We start from the raw sequence: 27,201 nt of genomic DNA on the forward strand, positions 1-27,201 counted from the left end.
CCACCGCGCCCGGCCCAACACCCCTACGTTTTAACGTCCACTGAAAAGCACAGAACAGGACTAGAAGTCAGATCGTAGACCTAATTCCTACAGAAGGTGTGGTGGGCGCATCTTGGTAGAGGCTGACACCTACTGGTGAGTTGAGATTCTGCAGCCTAGCCCTAAAGACTACCCTGAGGTTCTCCCTGGCAGGCTCTGGCAAGGCTTTATAACCATCTTTAGAGGCATAGATGTCCACTAATTCCCAGTAATGATATTTAAGCCAAACAATACTGCTTATGAAAGGGACTTAAGTAACGTATGTTACTATGCTAATGCTAACAGTAAGCCTATGCAGAGGGCTGTCATGTTTACAAAAGACATTTTTACTCATTATTTCATTTGACTCGTAAAAAGTCAGTAAAGGGGCCAGGTGTGGTGACTCACACCTGTAATCCCAGCACTTTGGGAGGCCAAGGCAGGAGGACTGCTTGAGCCCAGGAGTTCGAGACCAGCCTGGGCAACATAGTGAGACCTCATCTCTATTTCTATTTAAATCAAAATAATTTTTTTTAAGTCAGGAAAGGCAGATAGAATGAGTATTATTATTACCACACCTATTTTGCAGGTATTGTGGAAGAGTGCACGGCTGAGACCTGGGAGGAGCAGTGGGATGGGGAGGGGTAGTCCGAAGGTCCTTTTGCAGTGTTTTCATATTTATAAGGAGAATGTAATGAAATGTTATTACCTGCATAATAATGATGGCTGTTAAAAGAAATCAGTATGGCAGGGCACAGTGGCTCATGCCTGTAATCCCAGCACTTTGGGAGGCCCAGGCGGGTGGACCACTTGAGGTCTGTAGTTCGAGACCAGCCTGATCAGCATAGTGAAACCCTGTCTTTACTAAAAATACAAAAGTTAGCTGGGCGTGGTGGCAGGCACCTATAATCCTAGCTACTTGGGAGGCTGAGGCAGGAGAATCGCTTGACCCTGAGAGGCGGAGGTTGCAGTGAGCTGAGATCACGCAGCTGCACTCCAGTCTGGGTGACAGAGCGAGACTGTATCAAGAAAAGAGAGAGAGAGAAAAAAAGGAAGAAAATATAGGTAGGCAGGCCCTGGAGTCAGACAGCTCTCAAGCTGAATTGTGGCTCCATTTATTTCTAGATACGAGCAAGTTCTTTAACCTCTCTGAATTTCAGTTTTCTTATAGAAAAACAGGCTAATAAATATTATCCCTCCCAGGGTCAATGTGAGAATTAAGCAAACCCATGTAGATAAAGACCCAACACAGTGGGCGGTGGCTCTTGGCTCCATGCACCTGTCTCTCAGCTTACTTGGTGGCTGGCTCTTGGAAGCTTCTGGGTAATTTTTTTTTTTTTTGAGATGGAGTTTCACTCTCATCGCCCAGGCTGGAGTGTAATGGCGCAATCTCAGCTTACTACAACCTCCACCTCCTAGGCTCAAGCGATTCTCTTGCCTCCTGAGTAGCTGGAATTACAGGCGTGTGCCACCACGCCTGGCTAATTTTTGTATTTTTAGTCATGGGGTTTCACCATGTTGGTCAGGCTGGTCTCCAACTCCTGACCTCAGGTGATCTGCCGCCTCGGCCTCCTAAAGTGTTAGGATTACAGGCATGAGCCTCTGCACCCAGACAGGATAATTTTTTAAAAGTTTAAACATAAGAAAAAAAATTAAAAGCCAAGATAACGGTAGTCATTTTCATTAAAATGGCAGCAAATAAGTAGGTCATATGGGGCGGGGGAGGAACTAGAGTCACTGACCATGCCCAGCTGAGCCGTGGAGGACAGGAACCAACCACCACTAGCTGAATGATTCCTCATCTCCCCATGGGAATGCCTGCAAGCAAAGCCTTAGCTAGGGTGAGTGAGATCCCAGCGGGGCTGTGATCCTGGCGGCTGTGGCACAGAGCGTTCTCACTGGGCTTGTTTTGGACAGAAGATGGCCTTTTTCAATGAATTCAGGAATCTTCACTTTCACTCCAGTGAGAAAAGCCTTTTGCCGCCTCTCTTTCTGGGACATAATTACACCCTCAGGAAACACACGAATTCCTAGACCTAGGGCTGAGTTCAGAACACCTGAAAGGTGCAGCGTCATTCAGGAACTAGGAAGGTGGCTGCTGCTGGTGGGGGAGGGGGCACTTGTGTCATGCGATGAATTATAACAGATAACATTGATCACGTTCACCATAGTGCCAGGCATGACAAGCACTTTACAAGGATTGTTTATTTTACTTTATTTTTTACTTTACTTTTTTTTTTTTAGATGAAGTCTCACTCTGTCACCAGGCTGGGGTGCAATGGCGCGACCTCAGCTTACTGCGACCTCTGCCTTCAGGGTTCAAACGATTCTCCTGCCTTAGCCTCCTGAGTAGCTGGGACTACAGGTGCGCACCACCACGCCCAGCTAATTTTTCTATTTTTTTAGTAGAGGATGGGGTTTCGCCATGTTGGCCAGGATGGTCTTGATCTTTTGACCTGATGATCCACCCACCTCGGCCTCCCAAAGTGTTAGGATTACAGGCGGGAGCCACTGCGCCTGGCCTACTTTTTTTTTTGAGATGATGTTTCACTCTTGCTCCCCAGGCTGGAGTGCAATGGTGCAATCTAGGCTCACTGCAACCTCCAACTCCTGGGTTCAAGCAATTCTCCTGCATCAACCTCCCAAGTAGCTGGGATTATAGGAACCCACCACCATGCCTGGCGAAGTTTTGTATTTTTAGTAGAGATGGGGTTTCACCACATTGACCAGGCTGGTCTCGAACTCCTGACCTCAGGTGATCCACCTGCTTTGGCCTCCCAAAGTGCTGGGATTACCTGCACCCAGCCTGGATTGTTTCTTTTATAACTAAAAATAGCACTATCATTTGACCTGGCAATCCCATTACTGGTATCTACCCAAAGGAAAATAGATCATTCTACCAAAAAGACACCTGCACTCATATGTTCGTCAAAGCACTATTCGCAATAGTAAATACATGGAATCAACCCAGCTGCCCATCAACAGTGGGTTAGAGAAAGAAAAGGTGGGATATATACACCAAGGAATACTATGCAGCCATAAAAAAGAATGAAATCATGTTTTTTGCAGCAGTATAGACGCAGCTGGTGGCTATTATCCTAAATGAATTAACACAGAAACAGAAAACCGAATATTGCATGTTCTCACTTATAAGTGGGAGCTCAACATTGGGTGCAAATGAGCATAAAGATGGGAACCACAGACACTGGGGACTCCAAAAGGCAGGAGGGAGGCAAGGGTGGAAAACTACCTGTTGGGTACTGTGCTCACTACCTGGATGACGGGGTCATCAGAATCCCAAACCGCAGCATCACACGATGTGCCCATGTAACACACCTGCACATATACCCCCTGAATCTAAAATGAATTCTTTTTTTTTTTTTTTTTTTTGAGACCGAGTCTTGCTCTGCTGCAATGGCATGATCTTGGCTCACTGCAACCTCTTCCTCAGGGGTTCAAGTGATTCTCCTGACTCAGCCTCCTGAGTAGCTGGGATTACAGGTGCCCTCCATAACACCCAGCTATTTTTTTTTCTTTTTTGTATTTTTAGTAGAGACTGGGTTTCACCATGTTGGCCAGGCTGGTGTCGAACTCCTGACCTCAGGTGATCTGCCTGCCTCGGCCTCCCAAAGTGCTGGGATTATGAGTGTGAGCCAGCACGCCCAGCCAAAGTCACTAAATCTAATGAGCAGCTGTGCAGTGCTTTGCTGACCACAGGGTCTACAAGTGCAAGGCACTCACCTGCAAAGTGCCAGGGGCATCGCCAGTGTTCTGCCTATGCTGTCCTCTCTGATGCTCCCAGCAGCCCTCACCACTGTGGACACAGATGGAGCGACGTTATTGACCTGCCCAGGGTCTCGCAGGGAGTAACCACTACCAGTCATCTGCCTGCATGTTCTTTGCTTCCCCCCGTCCATACTCATGGCCCCGTTGCCCCAGGGGTCCACTAGGCACAGCAAGGGCTGAGGTCACTTTTGACTGACCATCTGTCAGCCTTTTAGGAGTGAGGCCATCAGCTAGGATCTGTCTGCCCCATGGCACTCTCTGGGCACCAGCTGGGGATGTTGGAACTACCCCTGGGGAGCCCTGAGAGCTGCAGCATAAATGAGAAATGAGGTAAGGCCTGTGGCACCGCTTAGAGCCAGGAAAGGCCAGTGCTCTGCAGTCATCAGCCCCTCTAGGACCAGTGTCAGACCGGAGACAGGGGCAGATACTACGGGGTCTACCTAAGGTGCCTGGAAGTGGACCCTCCTGGTTAGGAAAGGGCCAGGGCCTCCTAAGAGGGAGGGCCTAGAAGTTCTGAGTACCCCTCTTGCTCTGGTACCAATAAAACTGTGCATGAACACGGCTGGATGCAATGACTCACACCTGTAATCCCGGCACCTTGGGAGGCCGAGGCAGGCAGATCACCTGAGGTCAGGAGCTCAAGATCAGCCTGGCCAACATGGTTGTAGTAGTTGGGGTTGGTTGGAGTAGCTGGGGCTGATTGGAGTAGCTGGGGCTGGTTGGAGTAGCTGGGGCTGATTGGAGTAGCTGGGGCTGGTTGGAGTAGCGGGGCTGATTGCAGTAGCTGTGGCTGGTTGGAGTAGCTGTGGCTGGTTGGAGTAGCTGGGGCTGATTACAGTAGCTGGGGCTGGTTGGAGTAGCTGGGGCTGGTTGGAGTAGCTGGGGCTGATTGCAGTGGCTGGGGCTGGTTGGAGTAGCTGGGGCTGATTGCAGTGGCTGGGGCTGGTTGGAGTAGCTGGGGCTGATTGCAGTAGCTGGGGCTGGTTGGAGTAGCTGGGGCTGGTTGGAGTAGCTGGGGCTGATTGCAGTAGCTGGGGCTGGTTGGAGTAGCTGGGGCTGATTGCAGTAGCTGGGGCTGGTTGGAGTGACTGGGCAGGGTCATGGAGGAGCATCAAGTCTCAAAGGGTGGCTCCTATGGTTCCTCCCTCTGTAGATTCAGTGCAGACCTCCGAACTCTTTGCCCCTGATATTAATAGATCTGTTTTCCCTCCTGACATGGCTGTTCCCCCCATATTAAACACAGGTGTCCATGGTTCCTTCCCACAGATTTGACATCACGGGGAAAGGGTGACTTCAAGCGTGGCTGAGCTATATGTAGATGCCTAGTGCACCCCCAGAACCTAACCATTCTGCAAGATAGACTCCCCTAGGCTGCAGAAAGTCAGGGGTTGCAGAGGTGAGCCAGGGAGTCCAAAGCCTGCAATACGGTCATGGCTTCAAGAAGGGGACAAGGAGAGATGAGACGTGCTGTGGGAAGGAAGGTGGCACAGAGACAGCCTGCCCAGAGAGCAGACCCTAGGACTGGGAGGCAGTGGGGCCATTAAGAGGAACAGGGTCGGGCTCCGTGACTCATGCCTGTAATCCTAGCACTTTGGGAGGCCAAGACGGGAGGATCGCTTGTGCTCAGGAGTTCGACACCAGCCCAGGCAACATAGTGAGACCTGGTCTCGCTGGGACTACAGGTGCATGCCACCATGCCTGGCTAATTTTTTAAATTTTTCTTAGAGATGGGGTCTTATCGTGTTGTCCAGGCTAGGAACATTTTTAAATGAAATCCTAGCAAAGCACTTTTCCAATGCTCCTGGCCCTTCGAGTGAACCTAAATTACTATTAGCAGTAGTAGCGGCAATGACATTGAACACCATTTTCCAAACACCCGGTATGCACGGCCGTGCCTACCTCTGAATCTGAGAGATCAGAAATAAAGGAGCCAGACAGACGGTGGAGAAAAACAGAGGGTGTTACTGCCGGCTGCCGTTCTCCACCCCAGCTGCACACTCCGGTCACCTGGGAAGCCTGAGCCCCGCCCCAGGGATTCTGATGTAACAGGTCTGGGATCCACCTGGGCATCAGAACTTTAAACTTCCCTCAGGAGGCTGTGATGTACAGCCAAGACTATGAACAACCGAACAACCGCAGCCAGGACTCAGGAACCCCCGCCCTGGTCTTGGCTGAAGCTGAGGGGTGCGGAAGATGAGGAAGTGTGGTACTTCCCTCACTGCTTCTCCTACACGGGGAATTTCCAAGCTCCCACCTGGAATTTTCCATCCTTCGGTCAAAGGTTCAGCATAGGCGGAGACCTCTGGACGCTTTGCCCCTGATATTAATAGATCTCCTTTCCCTCCTGACACGGCTGTTCCCCTCATATTAAACACAGGTGACCATGGTCCCTTTCCACAGATTTAACTTCACAGGGAAAAGGGTGACTTCAAGCATGGCTGAGCTATATGCAGATGGCTAGTGCACCCTCAGAACCTAACCATTCTGCAAGATAGACCCGCCTAAGGAAAACACTTGGCTTGGTCTTACAATGCCACCACTAGCTGGTGGGTTCTGGGCAGCAAAGATCTGCTGGTTTTCTAAAGCCTCTCCAGGCAGCTGCGGGTGGCTGGCAGGGGTCAGAGGGCCTATTAGAGGCACCAGGACAGACAGGAGCCACTTAGCCAAGTCCCTGAGTCAGCAAACAGCCTGGAAACCTTGCCTCAGGGGTGGCCCAGCCTGCCAGAGCTCTCTGCCCCTGCCCGCCGGCTCCTCCCTGTAAGTGGTAATTTGGAGCTCCCTTAACGGCCCAGTTCAGGAGCTGCCAGCCTTGTACTGGGAGAGGTTTTCCTACCACTTCTGCACTGGAGGACAAGTACAGGGATGTGTCTCTGCCCAATTATCTTTCTCTTTTTTTTTTTTTTTTTTGAGACGGAGTCTCCCTCTGTCACCCAGGCTGGAGTGCAGTGACGAAATCTTGGCTCACTGCAACCTCCACCTCCTCAGTTCAAGTGAGTCTCCTGTCTCAGCCTCCCAAGTAGCTGGGATTACAGGCACCTGCCACTACGCCCATATAATTTTTGTGTTTTTAGTAGAGATGGAGTTTCGCCATGTTGGCCAGGCTGGTCTCGAACTCCTGGCCTCAAATGATCCGCTCACCCGCTCTCAAAATGCTGGGATTACAGGCGTGAGCCACCGCGCCCGGCTCTGCCCAGTTATCTCCAAAGCAAAGATGTGTCCCAGAAGCATGGACCAGGCTGAGGGTAGGAAGTACCAGCTCAGTGTCGCCTGTAGTGGTTCAGAGCTGGCGTCCCCGCCCTGGGGAGGATGGCAGTTGGGCTAATTCCATGTTATCACGGCTTACAGGAAGCCAGCTTGGCCTGGCTGTCAGCCAGCAGCAATTTACTGGCCTTGGGGGCAGAGGGAGGGAGAAGAGGGAAGAGAAAGGAAAACACAGCCCTCTCCCCACCAAACACACACACACACAAAATTGATCCTGGGTTATTTTTAGGTGCTTACTCATCCCACACATTTTTTTTTTTGAGAGCCATGACCTGAGCTCTGCAACTAAAGCCATTTAGCAAGACAGCTGCCCACATAGGTGGAGAGAGGGGCACTGGGGGGACTCAGCCTGAATGAAGACAGGGGAGGGTGAGAGGGTCTTCAAGGACCCTCCACGCTGTAAAAACAACCCGGGATTCTAAAGCCAGAGTAGGGATGCTGAATCAGAGTGGCTCTTATATCAGAATCCCAAGTTCAAGTCCTTCCTGTCTCCAGCAATTCCCCGCTGTGTAGCTTCGGGTGGGTCACTGTCAAATTCGGAGGAGGCCCTGGGCAGGAACCCTGGCTGCAACACTTAATCTTTTTTTTTTTTTGAGACGGAGTTTCGCTCTTGTTACCCAGGCTGGAGTGCAATGGCGCGATCTCGGCTCACCGCAACCTCTGCCTCCTGGGTTCAGGCAATTCTCCTGCCTCAGCCTCCTGAGTAGCTGGGATTACAGGCACGCGCCACCATGCCCAGCTAATTTTTTGTATTTTTAGTAGAGACGGGGTTTCACCATGTTGACCAGGATGGTCTCGATCTCTTGACCTCGTGATCCACCCGCCTCGGCCTCCCAAAGTGCTGGGATTACAGGCATGAGCCACCGCACCCGGCTTGCAGCACTTATTCTACGTGTGGCCTTGGGCAAGTCAGTCAGCCTCTCTGTGCTTCAGTTTCTCTGTCTATAACACATGGCTAATTGGTCAGGTGTGGTGGCTCATGCTTGTAATCCCAACACTCTGGGAAGCCAAGGTGGGTGGATCACGAGGTCAGGAGCTCGAGACCAGCCTGGCCAACATGGCAAAACTCCCCCTCTACTAAAAATACAAAAAAAATAGCTGGGCGTAGTAGCAGGTGCCTGTAATCCCAGCTACTTGGGAGGCTGAGGCAGGAGAATCACTTGAACCTGGGAGGTGGAGGTTGCAGTGAGCCAAGATCGTGTCATTGTACTCCAGCCTGGGAGACAAAATCAAGACTCTGTCTCAAAAAACAAAAACAAAACAAAACAAAACAAAAAACAAGACTAATCATAACTACCTCTTAGGTTGTTTTGAGGCTAAGTTAATATTATGGAAGTACTTAGAAAATTGCCTGGCATACCTACTGTTACATTAAGGTTAGAGATTATTTTTATTAAAGCACTATATGAGCCTGGTGCAGTGGCTTATGCCTGTAATCCTAGCACTTTGGGTGGCTGAGGCAGGTGGATCACCTGAGGTCGGGAGTTCAAGATCAGCTGGCCAACATGGTGAAACCCCATCTTTATGAAAAATACAAAAATTAACTGGGCACGGTGGCACGTACCTGTAATCCCAGCTACTCAGGAGGCTGAGGCAGGAGAATCACTTGAACCCAGGAGGCAGAGGTTGCGGCGAGCTGAGATTGTGCCTCTGCACTCCAGCCTGGGTGACAGAGCAAGACTCTGTCTCAAAAAAATAAAAAAAAAAAAAAAAGCATTATATGTATATTAATTTTTAAAATTGTTTTAGGTTTACTTTTTCATTTTGTTAGAGATGGGGGTTGCTCTGTCATCTGGAGTTCAGTGGTGTGATTAAAACTCACTGTAGCCTCCAATTCCTGGGCTCAAACGAACCTCTTACCTCAGCCTCCTGAGTAGCTAGGACTACAGGTGCATGCCACTGCTCCTGGCTAATTTTTAAATTTTTTGTAGAAATGGAGTGTGGTTTTTGTTGCTTGGGCTGGTCTTGAACTCCTGGGCTCAGGCAATCTTCCCACCTTGGCCTCCCAAAGTGCTCGGATTATAAGCATGAGCCGCCATGCCCAGCCACATGTTCATTATTGCTGTTAATGAAAAGAATCATTTATAATACTATATTAGGGCCGGGCACGGTGGCTCACGCCTGTAATCCCAGCACTTTGGGAGGCCGAGACGGGTGGATCACGAGGTCAAGAGATCGAGACCATCCTGGTCAACATGGTGAAACCCCGTCTCTACTAAAAATACAAAAAATTAGCTGGGCATGGTGGCGCGTGCCTGTAATCCCAGCTACTCAGGAGGCTAAGGCAGAATTGCCTGAACCCAGGAGGCGGAGGTTGCGGTGAGCCGAGATCGTGCCGTTGCACTCCAGCCTGGGTAACAAGAGTGAAACTCCGTCTCAAAAAAAAAAAAAAAAAAAACTATATTAGAATAGGATACAATGTGAAGATCAGAGCCACAGAAAGTCTGAAGTGGGGAAGAAGTAAAATAGAAAGTCATATTCACAGTCGAACTCCTACCAAGGATGGGTATGGAAGAGGCTTCATATCTCTTTAGATGTGAATGCTAAAGCTTAGTTTCTCCCCCTGTGAACAGGGTAATACCCACTCTATAGGGTTGTAAAAGGCTAATGCAAACAGACGCTCTCAGCAAAGCTCACAGGAGGTGCTCCTGAGGTTGGCTGAGTGTGACAGTTAATTACACGTGTCAACATGATTGGGCCATGGGGTGCCCAGATATTTGGCGAAATGGTATATGTGGGTGTGTTGGCGAGGGTGTCTCTGAAAACCCTGGTAAATAACATATATATGTCAGCTGCATTCATTAGGATATGTGATTTGGGTAATAAAGGTTTGGGGGAAAAAAAAAACCAACACATTTGATCTCATTAAGCAGAGGAATTCCTATTCCTCCCCAGGCTGGGGATCTGCTCTGGGAATCTCACTGGCAAGGAAGCACTTGATAAAATGTGTCCACAACTGTCAGATATCACACACGTTAAGCCTCAGACACACACTCTTTCTGTAATCTGAGGCATCTTACTCTCTGTGGGCCTCAGTGTGTCTATCAATAAAATAGGCAAAGGCTAGGCATGATGGTTTACACCTGTAGTCCCAGCACTTTGGGAGGCTGAGGTGGAAGGATTTCTTAAGGCCAGGAGTTCGAGATCAGCCTGGGCAACAGAGTGAGACCCCATCTCTACAAAACATAGGAAAATTAGCAGGTGTTTATGATGCTGCATACCTGTAGTCCCAGCTAATCAGGAGGCTGAGGCATGAGGATCACTTTAGCATAGGAGGTTGAGGCCTCACACCTGTAATCCCAGCACTTTGGGAGGCCGAGGCAGGTGGATCACCTGAGGTCAGGAGTTCGAGACCAGCCTGGTCAACATGGTGAAACCCCGTCTCTACTAAAAATACAAAACTTAGTCAAGCATTGTGGTGGGTGCCTGTAATCCCAGCTACTTAGGAGGCTGAGGCAAGAGAATCACATGAATCTGGGGGGTGGAGGTTGCAGTGAGCCAAAATCATACCACTGCACTCTAGCCTGGGTGACAGAATGAGACTCCATCTCAAAAAAAAAAAGCATGGGAAGGGAGTTAGGACTCCTGGGACCTGTTCTTGGGCCACTGAGTGATCGCTGGGGCCCTGGGGCCTTTGTCTTTACCATTCTTGGCTGCGTCCCTACCTCCCGAGCGTGCCTGGCATGGAGCAGATGCTCAGTCAGTACTTGTTGAATGTGTGAGTGAATGCATGCAAGAAATGACTTCACCGTGCCAGGCCCTATTCTGAGTGCTGGGCATACACAATCTCTGCAGTCTCGAAAACTGGTGGGTACCTCTGGCTTTAGCAAAGGCACTTGCAACCAGGTCGCATGCCTCACCATGCTCTGCAGCAGGAGTGCCACAGCACTTCCAGAGCACCAATGAGATACAGGGAAGCCAAGGGGTCCTCTAAGAAACAGAACATGGCCAGGTGCAGGGGCTCATGCCCGTAATCCCAGCACTGTGGGAGGCCGAGGCAGGTGGATCACCTGAGGTCAGGAGTTCGAGACCAGCCTGACCAACATGGTGAAACACCATCTCTAGTAAAAATACAAAAACAACAACAACAAAAAAAAATTAGCCAGGCGTCGTGATGCATGCCCGTAATCCCAACTACTTGGGAGGCTGAGGCAGGAGAATTGCTTAACCCAGGAAGTGGAGGTTGCAGTGAGCCGAGGTCGTGCCATTGTACTCCAGCCTGGGTAACAGAGTGAGGCTCTGTCTCAAAAGGAAGGAAGGAAGGAAGGAAGGCAGGCGACAGAAAGAAAAGAAAGAGAAAGATGGTAAGAAGGAAGGAAAGGAAGGAAGGAAGAAGGAAAGGAGGGAAGGAGGGAGGGAGGAAGGAAGGAAGGAAGGAAGGAAGGAAGGAAAGGAGGGAAATGAGCCAGACACAAAGGAATAAATATTGTATGAATCCACTTATATGAAGATCTAGAATAAGCGAAGTCATGGCAACAGAAAGTTGAACCCAGGAGTTCCAGGCCAGCCTGGGTAACATAGCTTAGATTATTATAATATATACATAGCTTAAATAGCATAGATTATTGGTGAGTAAGATTTTCTGTTGGGGGTGATGAAATATTTTGGAAATAGTGGTGATTGTTATACAGCATTATAGATGTAACTAATGCCACTGAATTGTATACTTAAAAATGGTTACAGTCTGGGTGCAGGGGCTCACATTTGTAATCCCAGCACTTTGAGAGGCCAAGGTGGGTGAATCACTTGAGCTCAGGAATTCAAGTCTGCGCAACATGGTGAAACCCTGTCTACCAAAAATACAAAAGTTAGCTGGGCGGGGTGTCATGGGCCTATGGTCCCAGCTACTGAGGAAGCTGAGGCAGGAAGATTGCTGGAGCCTGGGAAGTAAAGGCTGCAGTGAGCCATGACTGCGCCACTGCACTCCAGCCTGGTGACAGAGCGAGACCCTGTCACAGAAAGAAAAAAAAATGGTAACAATGGCAAACTTTACGTTATATATATTTTACCCTCCCTTTCTTTTCTTTTCTTTTTTTTTTTTTTTAGATGGAGTCTTGCTCTGTTACCAGGCTGGAGTGCAGTGGTGCAGTCTCGGCTCACTGCAACCTCTGCTTCCTGGGTTCAAGCGATTCCCCTGCCTCAGCTTCCCAAGCAGCTGGGACCATAGGCACACGCCACCACACCCAGCTAAGTTTTGTATTTTTGGTAGAGACTGGGTTTCACTATGTTGGCCAGGATAGTCTCGATCTCCTGACCTCATGATCCGTCCGCCTCAGCTTCCCAAAGTGCTGGGATTACAGGCATGAGTCACTGCACCAGCCTATCCCAATTTTTTTTTAAAAAGCACAAACATATACACACCAAAACACATAGCAGGAGAAGCCCATGGATTAGGGAAATAGACCAAGTATGTTTATCGGAATTTAGTTTATAATAAAGGTGGCATTCCAAATTAGAAGGGAAAGGGCAGGCTATTGAGGTGGTACCGAAAAGTGAGAAAAAGTTCTCGCTCTGGGAGAAAAACATCCCAGTTTGTGTCCGGAGCCAAATGTACAAAGCAAAACCATAAACTTAGAAAAGAAAGAAAAATCTGTTTACAACTTTAGTACTGAGAAGACTTTCTTAAGCAAGCTATACAATGATGAAACCGTAAAGGAAGACACTTGCCCTGCAGTGGTGCGGTCTTTGAATAGGACTATGTGGCAGGGTCTGATAAATTTCAAATACGTACACAGTCTGACCCCTGGGAATCTATCCTAGACAAATGATCCCACAAGTTCACCGTGAGCCACATTCAAGGACATTCCCTGAAGCACTGTTCCCTAGGGAAAAGCAAAAACGACTTGCATGTTCCAGCAACAGTAGAAAGTTGACCCGGCAGTCCCATCACTAGGACCCAAAGGAAAATAAATCATTCAACCAAAAAGACAGATGCACATGTATGTTTACTGCAGCACTGTTTACAATAGCAAATACATGGAATTAAGCCAGGTGCTCATGAATGGTAGAGTGCAGAAAGAAAATGCGGTGCATAGACACCATGGAATACTATGCAGCCCTAAAAAGAACAAAATCACAGCCTTTGCAGCAACATGGATGCAGCTGGAGGCCATTTTCCTACATGTATTCAACAGAAAAGAAACAGAAAACCAGGCCGGCCACAGCGGCTCACACCTGTAATCCCAGCAGTTTGGGAGGCTGAGGCTGGCAGATCACTTGAGGTCAGGAGTTGGAGACCAGCCTGACCAACATGGAGAAACCCCACCTCTATTAATAATATAAAAACTAGCTGGGCATTGTGTCACATGCCTGTAATCCCAGCTACTCGGGAGGCTGAGGCATGAGAATCACTTGAACCCGGAAGGCAGAGGTTGCAGTGAGCTGAGCTCACACCATTGCACTCCAGCGTGGGCAACAAGAGCAAAAACTCTGTCTCAAAAGAAAGAAAGAAAGAAACAGAAAATCAAATATTGCATGTTCTCCCTTCTAAGTGGGTGCTAAGCATTGAGTACACGGACATAATGCTGGGAAGAATAGACCCTGGAGACTCCAAAAGGCAGGAGGGAAGGAGAGGGAGAAAGGCTGAAAAATTACCTGTTAATATTTAGTATTATATAGGTGACGGGACCATTTGAAGCCCAAATCTTAGCATCACCCAAATCTTAGCATCACACAATATATCCATGCAACAAAACTGCACGTATACCCCCTGCATCTAGAATCTGAATACACACATACACACACACACACACACACACACACACACACACACATTTAAATGAAGAAAAAGAAAACTCGGTGCTTTCATACTAAGGAATACTATGCAGTAGTTAAAAAGAAAGTGGTTGATCTAAAAATACCAACAGAGAAACATTTCAAAAACAAACTCTTCATCCCAAGACACTCCAAAAGGATTTACTTGATGGCTTACTAGCCTCTTCCTCATTTTTTTTTTTTTTAACAGAATCTTGCTCTGTCGCACAGGCTGGAGTGCAGTGTTGTGATCTCAGCTCACTGCAGCCTTCGCCTCCCAGGTTCAAGCAATTCTCCTGCCTCAGCCTCCCTAGTACCTGGGATTACAGGTACACGCCACCATGCCCAGCCAGTTTTTGTATTTTTAGCAGAGATGGGGTTTCACCATGTTGGCCAGGCTGGTCTTGAATTACTGACCTGAGGCGATCCCCCCGCCTGGCCTCTTCCTCATTTTTTGAAGGAATTCTGGAGGGTGGAGAACAAATCCGCCCAGTTTCAGGACTAGTTTGTGTGAGGCCACTTGAAGAGCTGCCAGAATTGAGATAAGGGTTGGAATGTCCTCCCAGCAGCTAAATTTTTCAGGCGGGAAAGGAAGCACAGGGGTCACTGGGTTTGGGTATTGGCCTGTGTGCAGTGGGGGCCAAGGGAGGAAAAGAGGCAGGAAAAGGGCTGTTAAAACAGCAGGAGGCTGGGCGCCGTGGCTCACGCCTGTAATCCCAACACTTTGGGAAGCTGAGGTAGGAGGATCACTTGAGCCCAGGAGTTCCAGACTAGCCTGTGGCAAAATCCCATCTCTACAAAAGATTTTTAAAAAATCAGCTGAGTGTGGTGGTGCACACCTGTAGTCCCAGCTACTTAGGAGGCCAAGGTGGGAGTATCATCTGAGCCTGGGGAGGTTGAGGCTGCAGTGAGCTGTGATTGTACCACTGAACTCCAGCCTGGGTAACAGAGTGAGACGCCATCTAAAACACACACACACACCCCAGGAAGAAAGCAAACTAAGGCAGGACTATGTGAAGGTGAAAAGGGCCAGAGCCATACCAAGTACAGTGAAATTCCAGTGGCTCGCCAGTCATTTGCCTGGTGGAAACACATCAAGCGGTATCGACATGTCCTCACACGCTGCTTTGGGTCATTTTGTCTCGTTCTACTTCTGGCCAGTCACAGGGTTGAAAGCGTTGTGGCAAACCAGGGCAATCTTGCAAATGTCTTTCCCCCAAATCCTGAAACCTGCAAAAATGCTTGGCCTTGGACTCCCTGGGTGCCCTGGTGTCCTCCATGCTGGTGCCTATAACACTCCCCTTCTTCCAGCTCCTTCCCAGCTCTGTGAGGGGAGGGAATGCCCATTGCCGGACATGCATCCTCATCTTTAAAATTCACAATGCTTTATGGCAATTACTGTCATTAAAAAGGTTAGCAGAGCCGGGAATAGTGGCTCACGCCTGTAATCCCAGCACTCTGGGAGGCTGAGGTGGGTGGATCACGAGGTCAGGAGTTCAAGATCAGCCTGGCCAACCTGGTGGAATCCCGTCTCTACAAAAAAATACAAAAATTAGCTAGATATGGTGGTGCATGCCTGTAATCCCAGCTACTCGGGAGGCTGAGTGAGGCAGGAGAATTGCTTGAGCCTGGGAGGCAAAGGTTGCAGTGAGCTGAGATTGCTCCACTGCATTCCAGCCTAGGTGACAGAGTGAGACTCCAGAAAAAAGGGAGGGGAGGGAAGTGGAGGGGAAGGAAGAGGAGGGGAGCGGAAGGGATTGCATCAAAAACTCATGGTTTTCCCCTTAGCGGATCTTGCTGAGAAAGCATTTTATTGGGTACCCACTATATGCAAGGACCTCTTTTAAGTGCTCCAAGGGATGTAAAATAACTCAGGTTCTGCTCTCAAGACAGCCTAAGTCTACTGCCAAAGTATTTAAGATATGGTACGTGGTAAAAAATGGCAGCATAGGCCAGGGGCAGTGGCTCACACCTGTAATCCCAGAACTTTGGGGGGCCAAGGTAGGCAGATTCACTTGAGGTCAGGAGTTCGAGACCAGCCTGGCCAACATGGCAAAAGCCGTCTCTACCAACAATACAAAAATTAGCTGGGCATGGTGGTGCGCACTGGTGGTCCCAGCTACTAGGGAGGCTGAGGCAGCAGAATTGCTTGAGCCTGGGAGGCAGAGGCTGCAGTGAGCCGAGATTGCGCCACTGTACTCCAGCCTGGGTGAAAGATTGCGACTCTGTCTCAAAAACAAAAACAAAAATAAGACATCATGATTATTTGATGGGTAAAAGAAGCATTACCAGAATGCTACAGAGGTTAAGAGCAAAGAGGGAATGCAACCCGTGGACAGGATCAACAAAATGGCATCAAGATGAAGAATGTTTGGGGCATGTCCAGAAAATAGTAAAAGCATGCGAGCCAGGTACGGTGGCTCACCGCTGTAATCCCAGCTCTTTGGGAGGCCGAGGTGGGAGGATCACGGGGTCAGGAGATAAGACCGCCCTGGCCAACGTGGTGAAACCTGGTCTCCACTAAAAATACAAAAATTAGCCAGATATGGTGGTGTGTGCCTGTAATCCCAGCTACTCAGGATGCTGAGGCAGAAGAATCACTTGAACCCAGGAAGCAGAGGTTGCAGTGAGTGAGCTGAGATCGCACCATTGCACGCCAGCCTGGGTGACAGAGCGAGACTCCGTCTCAAAAAAAAACAAAAAAAGGCATGTGATTTGTTTGTTGGCCTCCTTTCAGCTCTTTCCATCGTGCCCCAAGGAATCCCTCATGCCATTATAAAAAAAAAAGAAAAGAAAAGAAAAAAGAAAATAACAACGAAAACCCAACAATACCACCAAACCAACAAAGAACTCCCTTCATCCTCAAAGCTCTCAGAACCCTCTCTATCTCTTTGTTTATTATTATAGATAATGGGGAAAGCATAAAGAGGGAAAGGGACCAAGGACAGAGCAAGGGGAAAGCCTGCATTCAGAATGGGAAGAGCAGTCACTGCAGGAAGCAAAGAAAGTCAAGACACCAATTAGCTGGCGTGGTGGCTCACATCTGTAATCCCAGCACTTTGGGAGGCCGAGATGGGTGGATCACTTGGGCCCAGGAGTTCAACACCAGCAGGGGGCAACATGGTGAAATACTGTCTTTACCAAAAATACAAAAATTAAGCGGATGTGGTGATGTATTCCTGTAGTCTCAGCTACTCAGGAGGCTGAGGAGGGAGGATCACTTGAACCTTGGAGGTGGAGGCTGCAGTGAGCCATCTTTGCATCACTACACTCCAGCCTAGGTGACAAAATGAGACCCTGTCTCAAAAAAAATAAATATATAAAAAAGCGGGCACAGTGGCTCATGCCTGTAATCCCAGCACTTTGGGAGGCTGAGGCAGGTGGATCACCTGATCAGGAGTTCAAGACCAGCCTGGCCAACATAGTGAAACCCTGTCTCTACTTAAAATACAAAAAATTAGCTGAGCATGGTGGCGCACTCCTGTAGTCCCAGCTACTCAGGAGGCTGAAGCAGGAGAATCACTTAAACGCGGGAGGCGGAGGTTGCAGTGAGCCGAGATCGTGCCACTGCACTCCAGTCTGGCAACAGAGACTCTGTCTCAAAAAAAAAAAAAATTAATTTAATTTAAAAATAAAGGGAGGGACACCAAGTAGAAGATAAGGACTGTCGGGAGCCCTGAAAGAAGCGAAGTGGGTCCAATCCTGCAGAGATCCCCAAGGATGCGAAGTGAGGGAACAGGGAAGAAAAGATGCTACAAGTGGCAAGTGCTGTTAGGTCCTGACGCCACGTTGAGGGCAGCCACAGCAGAGCAGCACAGGCCTAAGTCCAAATGTGTGCCCTGTAGCCACTGATGGGAAATGAGCAGAGGGAAGTGCTGAGGCGGACTTCTCTTTGGGAAAGGCTGGCGGCGAAGGGCAGGGAATCACAGGAAGTTCCTGAGAGTGTGGAAGGACGCAGAGGAGGCAGTCAGGTTGTTAAGGATGGAGAAGATTTGCACGTGGTGGGAGGTAGAAGGTCTGGAGTGAGAAGGAAGCGCAATGGGAGAGAGATGGGTGGGTGGGCAGGGTCTCTGAGGAGGTGTGAAGTGGAGAGTGGGTGGGTGAGTGAGCCACGATGAGGGGTGAAGGTGGAGGGGAGGGAGGGGCGCAGCTGGAGATGTCATGGTGGGTGAAATCAGAGATGATGAGGAGGCTCACGCTGGAGGGTCTCCACTCTTTCTGTTTATTTATTTGAGACAGGGTCTCGCTCTGTCACCCAGGATGGACTGCAGTGGTGCGATTACAGCACATGGCAGCCTAGAACTCCTGGGCTCCAGTAACCCTCCCACCTCAGCCTCCCGAGTAGCTGGAAGTACAGACTGCACCACCATGCCCAGCTATGTTATTTTATTTTATTTGGTAGAGATGAAATCTTGCTATGTTGTCCTGGCTTGTCTCAAACTCCTGGCCTCAGGGAATCCTCCTACCTTGGACTCTCCCAGTGCTGAAACTACAGGTGTGAGCCTCCATGCCTGGCTGGAAAGTTTTTTAAAAATTTAATTAAATTAATTTATTTATTTTTGAGACGGCACTCACCCAGGCTGGAGTGCAGTTGCATGTTCTCAGCCCATTGCAACCTCCATCTCCTAGGTTCAAGTGATTCTCCTGCCTCAGCCTCCCTAAAATCTGGGATTACAGGTATGCACCACCATGCCCAGCTAATCTTGGTATTTTTAATAGAGAAAGGGTTTCACCATGTTGGTCAGGCTGGTCTCAGACTCCTGACCTCAGGTGATCCACCTGCCTCTGCCTCCCAAAGTGCTGGGATTACAGACAGGTGTGAGCCACTGCACCCCGTCTGGAAAGAGGTTTTTAAAGGTTAGAGGACACAGGGGACTGTTTATAGGCTGAGAGGAGGAATAACTATTGAAGACATGAAAGAGAATGGAGACAGGGACAGAGCAAGATCTCAGAGGACACCAGTACAGGTGGCTAAGATCTGAGCCGCTTCCTGCAGCCTCACCACACCGGTAACCCACGCTGAGGCTTCCTCAATGAAAATCCCCACCTTTTTCTACATGAGCAAGCCACGGTTGCCTATCTGATATTTGCATGCCTGTGAGTTTCAGATGTAACTACAAGAATTTACACTTATCCTAATTACGTTTCATAAACTGTCTTTATGATCATCTGTTCTGGTACGACGACCAAGAAAACATTCCGTGGGTGTTTTGGCAAGTTCTGTTTTGAATCAGCTGTGCACCAGGTGTGTGCCAGTTTAGTAGGAAGGTCCCGGACAGAGTCTTTGCTCTCCAGATGTCTGTAGTGTAGTGGGAAGGCAAGCTCAAAGATAGATCATTTAAATAAATACAGTGTCAGGGCCAGGAGTGTGGCATGCACCTGTAGTCCCAGCTACTCAGGAGGCTAAGGTGGGAGGATGGCTGGAACCCAGGAGGTCAAGGCTGCAGTGAGCTACGACTGCACCACTGCACTCCAGCCTGGGTGACAGAGTGAGACCCTGTCTCTGAAATAAATAAATGAAGTTTCAATATCATAGCAAGTGCTAGAAAGGAAGTGGGACTTCTCCTATCACCCCAGGATTGACTGCTAGGACCCTAGCTAGGGACCAACTGGTGATATGTGTTCTGCATTCTAAAGGGAGTCACATAGCTCCTGGCCAGCTTCCTACGAGGCAGCCAGACCACGAGACTCTTCAACCAGGCACTCAGCAAGTTTAGGATGCAAGAACTGCCAAGGTCAATTGCCGTGGCTCACGCCTGTAATCCCAGCACTTTGAGAGCCAAGGTGGGCAGATCACCTGAGGTCACGAGTTCGAGACCAGGCCTGGTCAACATGGTGAAACCCTGTCTCTACCAAAAATACAAAAATTAGCTGGGCGTGGTGGCACATGTCTGTAATCGCAGCTACTCGGGAGGCTCAGGCAGGAGACTCACTTGAACCTGGGAGGTGGAGGTTGCAGTGAGCCCAGACTGTGCCACTGCACTCATGCCTGGGTGATAGAGCAAGACTCCACCTAAAATAATAATAATTATAATAATAATAATTGCCCAGAGGAGGAGGCATACCTTACCCAGCCTGGGGTTCAAGGACGATAATGCCTGAGCTAAGATTTCTGTTGTTTTGCCACATTTTGTCTGGAGTGCAATGGAGTGATCACGGCTCACTGTAGCCTTGAACTCCCAGGTTCCAGTGAGCCTCCCTCCTCAGCCTCCCGAGTAGCTGGGACTAGAGATGAGCAGCACCATGCCTGGCTAATTTTTTATTTTTGGTAGAGACAGGGTCTCACTATGTTGCCCAGGCTGGTTTTGAATCCTGACCTCAAGCGATCCTTGTGTCTCGGGTGCTGGGATCACAGGCATGAGCCTTGACACCTGGCCAGAGCTGAGTTTGGAAGCAGAGCAGCCACCGCCCTGGTGAAACCGGGTGCTAAGCATGTTCTTGGAAGAAGCAGGGTAGGTGTGTGGGAGGTTGGCATGTCACTAGGCATGAAGTCCAAGGCAAGAGATGATGGCAGGTGGGTCTGCAGAGCCAGATAGTCAATGGTCGTGAGAGAAACAGCCTTGGGTGACAAGACTATCCTGAAGGTCTCTGACTTGGATGGGATGGGGAAGCTTTTCCAGCTGCTCCCTCCTCAACCAGGAAATTCCCCACACTGCTCCTACCGCTAAGGCAGGTGAGGCTTACCGAAGTAGGAGGCAGATGGTCAGTTCAGGGTGTTTGCCAGGGAACAGGAGCAGATCTGAGTTTTTGATGCATCACTGACCGCTGTGCAGAGACAGCTCCGAGGATGGCCAGGGCGGAGCCTGGGATCAGTGAGGAGGAGGATGCCAAGTTCTGGGCATAACAAGTGAGTCCTGACCATGAGCAGTGGAAATAGGAAAGAGATGAGAGAATACAGCCAGGGAGTATTTAGGAGATAAAACCCAGTAGGAGACGGTAATGGAAGGAAGCAGGAGGGGAGTGGAATAGTGAGTGACAAATTGGCTTCTAGCTTTCTGACTCAGCTAATCAATCAAGCAACAGTCCTACTAGGGCAAGATTGCATGGGATCAGAAAACAGGGAGGTGTCAGCTTCTTGCAGGGGGACAGATGCCTTCCCTTGTTTTATATTTTTCTTTTCTTTTCTTTCTTTTTGATACAGAGTCTTGCTCTGTCGCCCAGGATGGAGTGCAGTGGTGCAATCTCAGCTCACTGCAACCTCCGCTTCCCAGGTTCAAGCAATTCTCATGCCTCAGCTTCCTGAGTAGCTGGGATTACAGGCATGTGCCACCACACTGAACTAATTTTTGCATTTTTAGTAAAGACGGGATTTCACCATATTGGCCAGGCTGGTCTTGAACTCTTGGCCTCAAGTGATCCGCCCGCCTCAGCCTCCCAAAGTGCTGGGATTACAGGTGTGAGCCATCATGCCTGGCCCAGATACCTTCCATTTTAACAGAGGGAAGGAAGAGATTAATTTGTGTTCAAATACATCAAGATGTCTGGTAGTCTGGGTTTGCTGGCTCAAACCTGTAATCCTAGATCTTTGGGAGGTTAAGGTGCTCGAAACCAGTCTGGGCAATATAGTGAATATAGTGAGACCCTGTTTCTACAAAAAAAAAAATTAAAAATTAGCCCGGCATGGAAGTGCACACCTGTAGTCCCAGCTAGTCAGGGAGTTAAGGGAGGAGGATCGTTTGAGGCCAGGAGTTGGAGGCTACAGTCAGCTATGATCAAGCCACTGCACTCCAGCCTGGGTGACAGAGCAAGACCCTGTCTCTATAAAAAATAAGAGTAATTAAAAAATAATAATAATAAAAGGTGGAGCATAGTGGCTCATGCCTGTAATCCCAGCACTTTGGGAGGCCGAGGTGGGCAGATCACCCGAGATCAGGAGTTCAAGACCAGCCTGGCCAACATGGCGAAACCCTGTCTCTACTAAAGATACAAAACAACAAAAAAAAAATTAGCTAGGTATGGTGGCAGGTACCTGTAATCCCAGCTATTCAGGAGGCTGAGGCAGGGGAATCACTTGAACCTGGGAGTCAGAGGTTGTGGTGAGCCAAGATCATGCCATTGCACTCCAGCCTGGGCAACAAGAGCGAAACTCCATCTCAATAAATAAATTAATAATAATAAAGGTCTGGTTGCAGGAAGCAGAGGGCATTTCCATCTGATGACTTTGGTTTTCTGTGTGAAATTAGTAGGGATGGAGTTGGAGCTTGGAGGGGCAGGAAGGTTTGAAGCAGTATCTGTGAGGAGAACCACGGGGGGCAAAGAAGGGCCACTGAGCAGTGTTCAAGGCTCAGTGGGACGTGGAGCCCATTCTATCTTGTGGTTTTACTAATGGTATATTTTCTCTTACTAAAGCTTCTCATTTTTCCATAGTCAATTTTTTTTTTTTTTTTGAGACAGAGAGTCTCGCTCTGTCACCCAGGCTGGAGTGCAGTGGCACGATCTTGGCTCACTGCAACCTCTGCCTCCGGGTTCAAGTGATTGTCCTGCCTTAGCCTCCCGAGTAGCTGGGATTACAGGAGCACCATCACCACATCTGGCTAATTTCTGTATTTTCAGTAGAGACGGGGTTTTGCTATATTGACCAGGCTGGTCTCGAACTCCTGAACTCAAGTGATCTGCCCGCCTCGGCCTTCCAAAGTGCTGGGATTACAGGCGTGAGCCACCGTGCCCTGTCTTTCCATAGTCAAATTGATCAACTTTTCCTTTATAGCTTCTAGGTTCGTGGCATGCTTTAGGAAACCTTCCCTTTATGTGGCAATGTAAAATAAACCAACAAAACAGAACAACTGGGCAGGCCGGTATATTCAGACTGAAACAATATCCAAGATATATGTTACTCGTGCAATACGGCTGCAGACCTACACGGATATGCTTGAAGTTGCACAGAGGTGGCTGCCTCTGGGGAGAAGGACCACAGGTCGGGGGATGTGGGATGCACTGATCACCCTTTTGTACAGTAGATTAAAAAAAAATTGTGCTTAATTAATTAATTTTAATTACTTTTTTGAGATGGAGTCTCCCTCTGTGGCTCAGGCTAGAGTGCAGTGCCGTGATCTCAGCTCATTGTAACCTCCTGCTCCGGGGTTCAAGGGGTTCTCCTGCCTCAGCCTCCCAAGTAGCTGGAACTACAGATGCACCATCGCCACGCCCAGCTAATTTCTGTTTATTCAGTAGAGATGGGATTTCTGCATGTTGGCCAGGCCGATCTCAAACTCCTGACCTCAGGTGATCCACCCACCTTGGCCTCCCAAAGTGCTGGGATTACAAGTGTGAGCCACCGTGCCCAGCCCATACATGATATATTTAAAAAATAAATACAATCTAACAAACAAAAATTACAAAGAAAGGAAAAGGACAAGAAGGCTGTGGGTCAATAGCGACACCGATATTCTCCGCTGTGTGGTCTTGTCCAGAAGCATTCAGGAAACTGGGCATGGTGGACCCAAGGTTAGATAGAGCGGGTGTTATTGAAGTCACAGGGCAAGGGAGATGGGAGTGGGATGGAAGGTAAGGACCCTGCCATCCAATGGGAGGAAGGATGGATGTATTTCAGAGACAGAACAGTTCCGGACCCCAAGAACACAGGTCAGCTGGGATCAGAGGAAAGAAATCAAGGTGATAAAAGGTTAAGTAATTCACAAGGGCACACACACCTAACAGAGTGTTTTGTTCTGGCTCCAGGGCCTAATTAACCTTCACCGTTATGCCACACTGTGTTTCACAAGATCATACTAAACAAAAAGGCAGGACATGAAACCATTTATATAGTATGAGCACAGTTTTGGAAAAATAGTTATAAATATATACATGTATCTATGTGTATATGTATTTATAGGTGGTGTATTTATAGGCAGACATTGGAAAGAAATATGCTCAAATGTTAAGAGTGGTTATGAGTGGTGATTTTTAAAACTGTTTTTCTAGACTTTCTAAAATTAACATGAACATAATTAACAGGAAAAAAATGTTATTTAAAATAGCCACTGGGATGCGCAAGAATCAAAGACATTCTATAAAAATAGACTTTCTGGGAAAAGGTACCCTGGCAACAAACTCTGAGAATTTGAATAAACAAAAAGTATTTTACTTGATTCATGGAGCGATAATGGAAAGAACATGAGATTTAGAAGACCTGGATTCAGGCTTCTTAGAAAAGTGTTAACTCACTAAGCCTCCATTTCCACGTATAAACAGAGGCCTGAAAATAGCAAACCTTGTTTCACAAGGCTGTTGAGTAGAGACCAAGACAGATACTGCAAATGAAAAAATTCTATAAACCAAATTGTTCATTTAATATTATTTATTCATTATTTAAACTGAAAACAGGGTCTCCCTCTGTTGCCCAGGCTGGCATGCAGTGGCTCAATCATAGCTCACTGCAGCCTTGAGCTCCTGGGCTCAGGTGATCCTCCCATCTCAGCTTCCAAGTAGCTGAGACTACAGGCGTGTGCCATCATGCCTGGCTAATTAAAAACAATTTTTTTGATAGAGACGGGGTCTCACTATGTTGCCCAGACTGGTCTCAAACTCCTGGCCTCAAGCAATCCTCCCAACTCAGTCTGGCAAAGTGCTGGGATTACAGGGCATAAGCCACTGCACTCAGCAGTTTAATGTATTAATTCTACCTTTTACTTCTTTATTAATGCATTGGCGTATGCCCAATTCAAAATGATACTGTGATTATAAAATGCAATGCCAATTCTAGACTAATCAGTGACTTTGATTTTATGAAACAGACATCCCAAATCTCCAATTGGGCGATAGTTTGTATTACCAAGCCATGATAATTATGATGAATATCTCAAGCCCCCATATTTCAACTCAAAAATTATTGTCAGGGACACTTCAAGATGACAGCTTCCCTGAATGCCCGGTTCCAGGTCTCCATGATTTTCCTAGACGCCAAGGCCGTGACCTCTGCTAACCTGCAGCTATTTGCAGCTTTCAGGCCTCTGCCCATAATGGTTCATAAACCCTTTCTGGCACCAAACCAAAAGTCAGATCAGTTTTCTGAAATGCCTGCCCCTGACCTCATATCCCCTCTTGCCTCACTGGCAGGGGTCGGGGAGTGTCCCGTCTCCTATTGAGAATAATAGCCTCTTTATAGGATTCCTGCACTTGGGACTTCCCAACTTTTCAAGCCATCATCCCCGTGGGCCAGCCTCCTGCCCAATGATAACACCATCAGCTCACTGCTGGACCAGGCAGCAGCATCCGCCCTGTTTCCACTCTTAGACACCTGCAGCCTATCTCTACATGTAATCAGAATAACACATTTTTTAAAAATTGAGATATTCCAGACACCATGGAATTCACCATTTTTTAAAAGGGTAGATTTCAGTGGTTTTTAACAGATAGATAGATAGATAGATAGATAGATAGATAGATAGATAGATAGATAAATTTTTTTGAGATGGAGTCTTGCTCTGTCACCAGGCTGGAGTGCAGTGGCACAATCTCTGCTCACTGCAACCTCCACCTCCTGGGTTCAAGCGATTCTTCTGCCTCAGCCTCCCGAGTAGCTGGGACCACAGGCGAGTGCCACCACGCCCGGCTAATTTTTGTATTTTTAGTAGAGACAGGACTTCACCATGTTGGCCAGGATGGTCTCGATTTCTTGACCTCGTGATCCGCCTGCCTCAGCCTCCCAACGTGCTGGGATTACAGGTGTGAACCACCACGCCCGGTCATTTTTAATGTATTTTAAAGGTCATACAATCATCATCACCAATTCCAGAACATTTTAATCACCCCAAAAAGAAACTCTGACCAGGTACAGTGGCTCATGCCTATAATCCCAGCAGTTTGGGAGGCTGAGGTGGGAGGATCACTTGAGGTGAGGAGATCGAGACCAGTTTGGCCAACATGGTGAAATCCCGTATCTACTTTAAAAAAAAAATACAAAAAGTATTAGCTGAGTGTGGTGGTACGTGCCTGTAATCCCAGCTACTTGGGAGGCTGAGGCACAAGAATCACTTGAACCCAGGAGGCAGAGGTTGCAATTTGCTGAGATTGTGCCATTGTACTCCTGCCTAGGTGATGGAGTGAGACTCTTGTCTCAAAAAAAAGAAAAGAAAAGAAAAGAAAAGAAACCCCATACCTGTTACTAGTCACTCCATATTCATCCTTCCCCCACTCCTGTCAAGTGCCAATCTACTTTCTGTCTCCAGGGATTTGCCTATTCTGTACGTTTCATAGAATGGGGTCATAATAAAACAGGTGGCCATTTCTGTCTGGCTTCTTCACTTAGCATAATGTTTTCAATGTTCATGTGTCTTGTAACAGGCATCAGCACTTCATTCCTTTTTATTTTTATTTATTTATTCATTTTGGAGATAGAGTTTCGCTCTGTTGCCCAGGCTGGAGTGCAGTGGCGTGATCTCAGTTCACCACAACCTCCACCTCCTGGGTTCAAGCGATTCTCCTGCCTCAGCCTCCTGAGTAGCTGGAATTACAGGCATGCACCACCACGCCCAGCTAATTTTGTATTTTTAGTAGAGACGGGGTTTCTCCATGCTGGTCTCAAACTCCCGACCTCAGGTGATCCGCCCGCCTCGGCCTCCCAAAGTGCTGGGATTACTGGCATGAGCCACCGTGCCCAGCCCACTATTTTTAAATGTACCATTCAGTGGTGCTAAACATGTCCATAATTTGTGCAACCATTGCTGCCATTCATCTCCATTAATCTCTGCCATTCATCTTGTAAAATGGAACCGGTCCCCATTAAACATAATTCCCCATTCTCTCCTCTCCCCAGCCCCTAGCAAACAGCAGTCTACTTTTCTGAGACAGGGTCTTGCTCTGTCAGTCAGGCTGGAGTGCAGTGGCACAAACAGCTTACTGCGGCTTTGACCTCCTGGGCTCAAGCAATCTTCCCATCTCAGCCTCCGAAGTAGCTGGGACTACAGGCATGCTCACTATACTCAGCTAATTAAAACATTTTTTAGCAGGGTGGGTAGAGACAGGGTCTTGCTATGTAGCCCAGACTGGTCTCAAACTCTTGGACTTGAGTGATCCTCCTACCTCTGCCTCCCAAAGTGCTGGGATGACAGGCATGAGCCACTGCGCCCAGTCTCACCTGTCTGCTTTCTGTCTCTATGATTGTGACTATTCTAAGTATCTCATATAAAGGGAGTCATGCTGTATTTATCATACAGTATTTGTCTTTGTTGTGACTGGCTTATTTCATTTAGCATAATGTCCTCAAGGTTCATCCATGTTGTAGCATGTGTCAGAATTTCCTTCCTTTTTTATATAATTTTTTTTTTTTGAGATGGAGTTTTGCTCTTGTTGCCCAGGCTGGAGTGCAACGGCACGATCTCGGCTTACTGCAACCTCCACCTCCCAGGTTCAAGTGATTCTCCTGCCTCAGCCTCCTGAGTGGCT

At 48.2% G+C, this 27,201-nt stretch overlaps 1 protein-coding gene across 3 annotated transcripts in view; it reads right to left on the bottom strand.

Moving 5' to 3' along the window:
- HIP1 (huntingtin interacting protein 1) overlaps positions 1-27,201 on the bottom strand; it is a 200,863-nt gene that overhangs the window by 111,859 nt on the left and 61,803 nt on the right. The window contains exon 1 of one of the 3 annotated variants that reach the window (XM_064375673.1): positions 14,860-15,169. The exons of the other annotated variants lie outside the window; for them this stretch is intronic. Within the exon in view, the coding sequence (XP_064231743.1) occupies positions 14,860-14,913 (54 nt within the window). The 5' untranslated portion in view covers positions 14,914-15,169. Of the gene's footprint in view, positions 1-14,859; positions 15,170-27,201 lie in introns of those variants that run through there. 3 annotated transcript variants of the gene reach the window in all.

The sequence above is a fragment of the Aotus nancymaae genome, unplaced genomic scaffold (genome assembly GCF_030222135.1).
Source record: "Aotus nancymaae isolate 86718 unplaced genomic scaffold, 86718_ANA_hifiasm-v0.15.2.pri h1tg000012l, whole genome shotgun sequence".
Taxonomy (NCBI): Eukaryota; Metazoa; Chordata; class Mammalia; order Primates; family Aotidae; genus Aotus; species Aotus nancymaae.